We start from the raw sequence: 9964 nt of genomic DNA, 5'->3' as shown, positions 1-9964 counted from the left end.
CTAAAGGTTTGGTTTATAGAACCAAGTGTTCTCAAATAAGAAAAGTGGTCCAGAGTACACATATGGCTTGTGAGCAACATAGAACCAATTGCATTTTTTGGAAGGCTTACCATAATGCTCTGGTTCATTCAGAACCTGTCATCGGGAAACGATGTAAAAAATTTTGCTAAATATAGTCATGGACCATGCAATTAAGAACAATGTTGATTTTATTGTTAAATTATTTCATTGCGATTGAGCATGAAATATACACAAAACAAACAAATATTACTGTGAATTAGTTGTTTTCCTACCTTTACCAATCTACCTACAATTCCTTTATGATAACAATATTATCACATTATAAAAGAGGTGTTACCTGGGGTCTAGGTATGCCAGCAACTGCACACTGAAGAATTGCTGCAGAGTCTCCTTCTACAGCAATTAACTTTGTTTCAAGTTCCTTAGTGAAGTATGGAGCACATTCTTCTACTTCTGGGATTACTGACAGTTCAGAGACCTCTGATATTGGGGCTTTTTCGTCCTGTTACATAAAAAATAAAGAATAAAAATAAACATCTTAGCGTATGCTTTATACTCTGCCAGGATTGGTTGGATATTACAGCCCAAATAAAGTTTCCAACTTAGTATTTGACAAGTTAAAGTAGGACCCCATTGAAAATACTCCTTTTACTCCTCCATCATCTTTTGTTGCTATTTGTTTGTCCTGTCATGTGTGATTGTATTTGTTTTGTGGATATTTTGATGATGTGAAATAAACTGAACTGAACTGGCCAAGTAAATAGTTCCTCTGCTATGTAGTTTTATCTTGGCAAGTGATGTTTGAATAGATTGTCCTGTATGTCTATTAATTCTGTAGGTTGATGATAGAGTGCCTCATCTATATGTCTTTACCTAGGGATTTTTAATTTTTACCAAAAATATTTTGTATTTTATACTTAGTTCAACTGAATGAGTTATACTCTATTTGTGTTTTCCAAGATTTTCAAAAAAATTATCTATTATATGATATATTCTGTATAAAGCAATTTGTAAATTATTCAACTTCTTTTGTTTAGCTGATCTTATTATTAAGACAGTTCTGATGATGACTACTATGAAAATTTAGTTGTGCTTCAATTTCAACAATAATGTATTTAGTTGTTTGTGTCTGATAAATTGTGCAAGTCCCAAAATATTAGCATATGGTCTCACCTTTCCTTTTAGCTTACTTAGTGCAGCTTTGTATTCAGTTTCATCGATGCATGTCATCCATTCATCTAAGAACTCCTGCTGATGTTTCTCTGGGACTAATATTCCCGCTAAATCTTTAATAAGCTTCCCACTAGAATGTACTTCCCACAGATTCATCAAAGCATTAGGATCATTTGCTATTAGATAAAATACTATTGATCCTTTACCGACCTTGGTCAATTTTAAACCATAACGTTCATAATAGATGATGAGGTTCTCAAATTTTTCATAAAATTCTGGTACATCCTTTAAAGTTAGGCAGTCTTTATGTTCATCAAGGTCATTTAACAAATCAAGAGCATACTTTCGATACGGTTGACCATCAGAGTCAGAAGGACCTCTTTTGCGCTTGCAAATTGTCACAGCAATACCTTTAAAATAGAAAAAAAAAAGATAAGTAAAGAAATCTTCAAAATGTTATTCATATAATAGTCATTAATAAATCCAGCATCCACTTAAAATGGTCAGCTACCTTCATAACAAAAATCAGGGATCGGGGAGAGAGACCACAATTTTGTTGGAGAAAAAAAAAATATATGTTTTTTCTACATATTAGTAGACTTTAAAATCGATTAAATAAGCCTTTAAACCCCTAAATTATCAACATTTTATCGGGGCTTTGTCACCTGGACCACTTTCGAAACCTTTTAAGCAACGCTAGACCAAGCCCGCTTTGCTCTTACCCCCTCATTCAGGATATCTGCCCCCACCCCGCCGGAAACCTCGGCCGCTCATCAGCCAAATCCTGGCACCACCCCTGGGGACAAGATCTCTAAAGCAAACCTGATCACTATTGCATTAGTATGAGATCCTCAACTACCCGACCCTACTTCACATGAATACAATATTGTCACTGGGGTCACAGTAACACAATGTTTATGATGTGTGTGTGCTTATATAGGCTTGCCGGTAAAGTGTAAACAAATTTATGACCATTAATTTCAAAGTGATATATGTGAAAACAGTTTGGTGTAGTGGTTAGAAGAGTGCATTCCACTCTACTCAATGAGTTCTTTTGGGCTTTTTTCAATGGGGACAATATGCGCAGGAAATTTATACTAAGGAGAATTATGATGTGGGCAGAGGTATGCACAATCCGAGTGCCCTCTAGTTTTTCCTCTTTCTGATTATTGTTGTTGTGTCTGGTCCTATTTGGAATGTTCAAAAGTTCTTACTTTCTGCTGAATGTATTTTAAGTGCCCTTGGATGGAGTAGACTAAATGTGATTTGGAATGAAAAAAATACTTATTATGACTTTTAAATGCATAAAAGGATATGCTCCTCAATATTTGTCTTCAAAATTTTAATACCTTTAACAATATTATCCATTCTAAAGGTAGATGTAGCCAAACCCACAACAACCTGGTTCTTCCAATGTATCATATCGGGCAGGGAAAAAGAACATTTTTATATCGATTATCCAAAAGCTGGAATGAACTACCACAAAAATTAAAAATTAATTTCAAAGAGATGTCAACTTTTTTTTATTTCAAAATCATTTAAAATAATGTTTTTAAATTTCATTTTATTTTATTCATTGTACTTTTTTTTAAATTTTCAAATAATTTAAAATAATGTTTTTAAATTTTATTTTACTTTATTAATTGTTATTACACAGTATACAGTATATGTTTCTCCTCACTGTACCACTTTGAAAATCAGTACTATAGCACTGAAAGTGCCTACAGTATAAAGAAAGGTTAAATAAATAAATACATATTAAATGCTTATAATTCGATGGAGTAATAAACCCTAACAAAATCAACCTTGGAAATAAAAAAATTGTGACATTTTGCTTTAAATAAGGGATCAGAAATAGGGTGTCTTTTGTAAACTATGAATTATCAAATTACCAATTTGCCTTTACTGTTTACTTTGTTCAATTTTGCAACTTTCAGACAAAGATATTTGAAATTACATTATATTATTATTGTGTATTCCTTTTTGAAAAGTACTTTTACCAATGATCGGTGGGGAGTAACAACAGTAGGTTTTCAAGCCAATGACGACAGGTGGCGTTTGCAATTACCAAGGGGCCGCACTCTTTCCACCTGTGGTCTACTTCATCATAATTACTGACACTACATTATTCTGGTTTTATTTAAACACTTCAATATTATGGCAGCATAATGTGAATTGCAAAAAATACCTAGTCAAAAAGTTAATTAACAATTAAATTTAATTGAGATTTAATTATAAGAAACACTTATAAAAAATTTTTAACTTTTGACTATATAATTACAAACCACATTTAAGGTCAAACAATTTACGAGGTGTTATAGCTAAAAAAGGAAATTTTAAAGTAATTAGATTGCCTAATTGCAAAAGGTAAAATTGTGAAGATTAATTTATCATTGAAAGAGGTTCCACTTGAAAATAACTAAGTGTTCATTATCAACTGTTAAACATATTACAGTAGGTGTACATTTTTTCTTGATAAGATAAATTGGAATGATTCGAATTTTTCCAATGAATTATAGACCTATTTAACAACTTTTGTTGGACATACTACAGCAGCGTTCCCCAAAATTATTAGACTGACGACCCAGTTATGAAATTCAGACCATGGCTCGACCCACTGACTTCTTTTATGCACAAGTAGAAAAGCACTATACCATGCTTATGTTGAGCATCATATGAGTTCATTTCAGTGTATTTTAGAATTATTATATAATTGTTCTGAAGCTAAATTGTGTCTCAATAAATTGTAATTAATTATTAATAAAATATTCTGTCATACTGTCTTGTATTGCATGATTGTGTTTGTACAATGTATGATTAGTATTCCAACATAGTGATAGCAATGGTGATAGTTATAATTGAAATGGCTTCATTGACCGTTTGATCCTGTCCATCACAATTGACACACTGTGGCTTGTCTCCATTTGCTACAAACCCCCATGCTAGGTAGGCCTATTCCTTCTTGTATTTTCTTGACATGATTTTGACTTCAGTAGCTTAGCGATTAGAAAAGACAAAATATAAAGTTATCTAAACATGCTTCACAGGGAATCCCCACAACTCACACAAACCCATGTGAACTCAATCGCCGCTCACGTAGATTGATTCGTAGGCACACACATCGGAAGTTTGGTTACAGCGCGCAGAGCTAGTTAGCTTTGATGTCACAACATCAAAGCGGAAAACTTGGTGTGAAGATATGTGCATTCATCAAGTTTAGTCATGGTCTTAGTTGTGAGGTGACTTTTCGATGAAATGTATCACAATATAAAGTGGTCTCTACAAGTTAGGGCCTAGCTAAAATTTTGTGATTTCTGTCAATGGGCGTATTCGACTGCCTCATTTCGTTGACTACGAATTTTCGTTGAGTATTATTTTCATTCGACTGGTTCATAGAATAGACTTCGTTGACAACGAAAATTAACGTAAACCAGAGTACGTTAAGTTATTCAAAACAAACATGGCCGATTGGTCAGTTTAGAAACGACGTTTGCGTTAATATAATTTAGATTAAATTTTAGAAAATATTAAATAGAAAATTATAATAATTACACACATGAAGTCAAAAAATAATTCCAAAACTGGATGAAAATATTTTTTTTTAATGAAAAACCCATACTGCCACAAGCTGAAGCAATCTTGATTACACAGCGTGTATGGCGATAACTATGCAGCTATTTTGTTTTGTCGAGTATTTACAAGTTTTCTATTTGACTGGTCGTCTTCGTTAAGTAGATTTTACCGCTGTGCAGATGGGCGTGGTTTAAAGAAGAACGACCAGTCGAACACGGCCATTGTCTCGTGACCGACTAAGATATTTCGGCAATCACATTGGTGGGTCGTGACCCACAGTTTGCGGAACGCTGTACTACAGTATAAATTTTAATTGTTTTGTTGTTTGTTTTATTTCAACTTTACGTCTTCATATGTATATCTTTACCTTCACCACATCCAGATTCAATGTTTGAAGTTGCATTTGGAATGTCTGTAAATAGAAAGTCAAATGAATATAAAACAATACAAATTCTAAAAATTAGTAGAGTAGACAATTCAAAAGCAAATGGTACCACCACTGGTGCTAGAAAGCACTGCAGTGCCCAAAATCTATTACAAAAACTTAACATATTGATTTAAATTATTGTATATTTTCAGATAATATTTCAGCCGTTTCAAGATTCTTTCCTATTTTTTCTTCTTCCTGGTCAAATTATTTTATTGATAATATACTATAAATTAATAAACATAGGGCCAAATAAATAAAACTAGGTTTAAAGAAACTGACTTTAACATGGTATGCAATGTATACTCAGTTTAACACTTCAATATTAGTGTATTCAAAACCGAAGCTCCCTGGTCTCATGTCAAACTAGGCTACTCCAGAGAGACTCTCTTTATAGAAAGGCAGAAAAGCTTCTACAAATGGATGTCTTGCTGTGAAGCAGGAAATCAAGTTGTCCCTCCCCAGTACTGCTTGATTATAAACCATTGATAAAATCGGGAAAAAAAGTAGAAAACTGGGTAAAGACAAATTAAAGCCAATGGTGTCACCACTAGCGGACAGGGAAGCAGATCCTCAACAAGGTTTGGAGGACAGTCATCAAAACTTTTATTCACTCCTTTGGAATCTTTAACTTAGATGAGTCATTAATCTGTCTATAAAATAACTTTACCAATACTAAAAATAGTAGATGGGTCTATTGATGATCAGTAAAACATGCATTTCTACCCATATGGTTCCTTTCTATTCAAGGTATCAGGTATAATATGTTAAGTACTGTACAGAGTAAATGTTTAATAACATCTTACAACATACTTGATTACCTTGGATTATAGAAACAAAACAATAAATGTTTTGTCTTTACATATTTTTAATTTTCTGTATTTAAATCTTATATGGTTTAATCATTCTTAACATTGCAATGCAATGAATGTATTCTATTTTCCCTAGAATTTCCAAATGAAAAATAATGTAAATCTTGAATTGACAGAATTCAGATCAACCACAATACAATAATAAAAGTAAGAATTGTAAAAAAAGGAAAAAGGAAGACCTGAGAAGACAAGTGAATAAATCTTGTGTCGTGACAGCATAACAAAAAAGAAATAATAGAAAAAAAAAGAACAAGACGAGAAAACACATAAACCAACAGAAAACCTTTTTTTCAAGTTTCATAAAAAATCTTTAAAAAAACTCTCCAAACTTTCAATAATGTTTCAACCATGTGCGCAGATCCTGGGGGGATGGGGACACGTTTCCCCACATATTTTTGAGGGGGGTTGGTCCCCCACATTTCACCTCAATGTAATTTCATGAACTGCATAAATGACCCAGGTTTTAACGAAAAAGCGCAGCACAGCCTGAGAACATTACTGTACATCCTACATTACAGCAAGATACCGGTATCACTAACGTCTGAATTACCTATAATACATGACTCAAGTGTGCATGCTTTTGTTATAATTTGAGAAGTATGAGAAAAGTATAAGATTTTCAGCACACAAAGAAGGTAAAGTACAGTAAATATGATAGGATGCAATACAGAATAATTAGATCACTATGACATCCAAAAATCGCTGATAAAAGATCATGAGAAATTTGTTGGCACTTCATTTTGACTATAATGGTGATGTGATGATTACAAATTTTATTACATAAGAGTGTCATTTCCAGCCCTCTAGAGGTACTATTTCCCCAGATTTTCGCACCTCATTCCCAACCATGGTGGGGCTGAGATGGGTGTGACTCCTTGCAGTAGGTAAAGTAAAGTAAATACATCAAAGACAATGTTTTTAACTTTTATTTTCTGTGCTGGGGCAGCATCAGGGGGATGCATACAGTGTGATCACACCCCTAAATTGTACAAGAAAAATAATTTTTGTATTGTATTGTTGATATATTATTTTCATCATTATGAACATAGTACAGGTAGGAGTGCAAATTCTGGGTACCTAGGTTCATATTTTCAAAATTTTCCCACCTCAGCTCCAACCCTGGTAGGGCATGATATTATTTAATGTTTTATAATTTTCTTGGTCAGTCACGACTCTTTACACCCCTCAGAATTTTTGACAACCCAAAAGTTTGTCACAACCCTGATATTGAATCCAATCCAAGCTAGTAGTAAGTGCAATACTGTACTGTTAACATAAACATATTATAAGACACCAATGTAATGATTATCTTACCATTAGTTGTTTGTCCTGAGTTAAAAGATGGCTCTGCCATTGGAATGCCTGAAATATAAAAATGGATTGCCAGTACATTTAATATCCATTTATTTATTATTTACCATAATTAAAAACTGGACTTATACATGAGATGCATAATTATGTTTACAGTAGAAAAGCACTTTGGATGTGTTATAGAAATTCTAAAAAATATATATAATTTTTGTTTTAAATACAAATATAATTCATAAAATAGAATATTTACTTGAAACTGTTCAAAATCTTGCAAGTCAGATGGAATCATTTCCATCAAGAGATGGGGCTGACTCATTGCTTTTCACAATAAAAATAAGCATGTAAAGCACATGGCAAATCTACTCAAGTCTTAATCATTTATTTTCATTTCAATTTAAAATAACATATATTTACTTTAAAACATAAATCAAAATCTTCTTTAAATGTTATTTATAGCAAAATAATTAAAGATTTCTCTTCTGCAGTAACTGCTAATTAATGAAAAATAGGACAAACAGAGGTAACCAACACAGGGTCATATACTAAGATATAAAACAGAAGGTTTTTGTAATGTCATACAGTATCTCAGTCTGAAATAAACTTTTGTTCAGAATATATTATATTTTCATTGTAATCCATCCTTTGGTTTTAGAGGCTTTACTGTTAAGCTTTGTCTACACTATCAAATTTTGTGTGACAAAAAAATGTGATGTCATATCACATATCAAAATGTATTAAAAAAAAGTGTTCAACTCTTATGTTCCATCACATTTTATGTGATGCTTTTTGATGAAATTTGATAGTGTAGACAAAGCTTTAAGTTCAATACGTTTTTCAGCATTAAAGTGAATTTATCAATATTCATTCAATTTGAAATAAAGAAAAGAAATACCTTCTGTTAGAGCTTTCACAGCTTGGCAGAGTTTATGTTTCTTCAACTTTTCAATGAATGCTGTCATGTTCTCTTCACAAATGACCAGGTTATGTTCTAGATCCATAATCAAACTCCACCTATCTGTATGTTTTACATCATAAAGTTCACTAATCTTTTGTACATCACTTGGAGTGAGCGCCATTCCCAGCTTTACAAGTCTTTGCCGATGTGGTGTGAATTTTGTAATAACACCATCCCGGATATTTTTGGGAATTGTGAATAATGGCAATTGAGTGTGAATTTCTTGTTCCAGACCAAATTTCTCTGTTGCCTTAATAGTATCATAGAGGAGAGTGAGATTATTTGGACTCAGATTTCCAGAACTAATCAACATATCAATTAATTCTATTGTCTTAGAAGACTCATGTAATGCAAAAGTATCTTTTACATGGTCCCTGTACAATACTTTCAGCATATTGATAGATATGTGTTTGTCACACCAATTTGACACAAGCAACTTAAGTTCTGCAAAACCTGCATCACAAAAAAAATGTACAGTATTAATATCAAAAATTGATATGGAAATTGTTTGGACACAATTAAAGTATATATTGTAGAATTTCTTGATCACAAAAACAGCAAAAGCAGTAGTGTAAAAAAAAAGGTCAGAGATGCTTGCTAAGGATTCTTTGGGCACCAATCCTGTGTAAAGAAAGCCTGGCTGGCTTTGATAAATTTGATGTTTTTAAAATAAGTATTTTGAATGGTTTTATCAGGAACAAACTCGGCCAATTTATGGGGGTAAAAATGCTGATAAATATCCCAGGATCCTTTACGGCCTAGTGCCCTGGTTTTAGCCAGTGAAATGTCTTTTAGGTGGTCCTACAAAACACCAGCGGGGAACACCAGGGTTTAATACAGTACTAAATCTTACCACTGGGAAAATAGGTAATTTGCTTTTAGCTACTTATTGAATAAAACTTAATTTCTAAGCCCAAAATCTTTCAAAAGTTGTTAAAAATATTATTACACACAGGTGCAGGTTGTTTGTTCTGTGACAAAATATAGAGGCTGTAAACGTTGCCTTTAGAACACAGTCCAAAATCACAAGTAAAAAGTCAAGGAACGAACGTTTTCTCATCAAATGCATTTATTTGATATAGAAATTCATGGTGAACCAAGCAGGATTTTCAAGATGGAGACTAGTAGTAGATTTTAGAAACTAATTTTTACTCTTTAATAAGCTACTAAAAGTAAGATCAAATGCTCTCACTTGAACTGCATCACGCCCCAGTGGGGTTTAGTATTTTGAGTTTACCTTTACTTATATCCATGTTCACTGTCATTGGTACAGCTACTGCTTCAATTTAATCCTTTTAGTCATTCCTGAAATAAACAAGAATCCTCATTCATAATATAATTAAAAGGGCAGAAATAGTGAAAAATTGCAAGCTCATTACTCGTCCTGTCCAGCTGTATGATTCCAAAACTTTTGGCTTTTATTTTTTTTTTTTGTGGAATTTTCTTGCTTTTCTTTATTTTTTTCATCCATAGTCTTTATATGTATTTTATAAATTTGTAAACTTTTCATTATTTTTTTTAACTGCCACTTGAAGCATTGAAATAAATAAATTTGTATATAGTTGCAGTGTAATGTTGTTCTCCAGTAGTAACTATACACATGAGCTGCAAGCTGGGTATTTTAAAGTGTAC

General features: G+C 32.6%; 1 protein-coding gene across 1 annotated transcript; it reads right to left on the bottom strand.

The window, feature by feature from the left end:
- Positions 1-9638, bottom strand: LOC117123231. Its single transcript, XM_033269077.1, has 7 exons — positions 9570-9638; positions 8270-8785; positions 7381-7428; positions 5135-5179; positions 1195-1604; positions 359-523; positions 1-135 (listed from the first exon to the last, which is right to left on the bottom strand). The coding sequence occupies exons 1-7, from the start codon at positions 9595-9597 to the stop codon at positions 1-3; spliced, it is 1347 nt and encodes a 448-aa protein (XP_033124968.1). The 5' UTR covers positions 9598-9638.
- Between the last annotated feature and the right edge of the window lie 326 nt (positions 9639-9964).

The sequence above is a fragment of the Anneissia japonica genome, unplaced genomic scaffold (assembly GCF_011630105.1).
Source record: "Anneissia japonica isolate Jap-2015-1 unplaced genomic scaffold, ASM1163010v1 scaffold287592_len165086_cov136, whole genome shotgun sequence".
NCBI classification, from domain to species: domain Eukaryota; kingdom Metazoa; phylum Echinodermata; class Crinoidea; order Comatulida; family Comatulidae; genus Anneissia; species Anneissia japonica.
The sequence above is the reverse complement of the archived record's forward strand: the minus strand, read 5'-3'. Positions and strand labels throughout refer to the sequence as shown.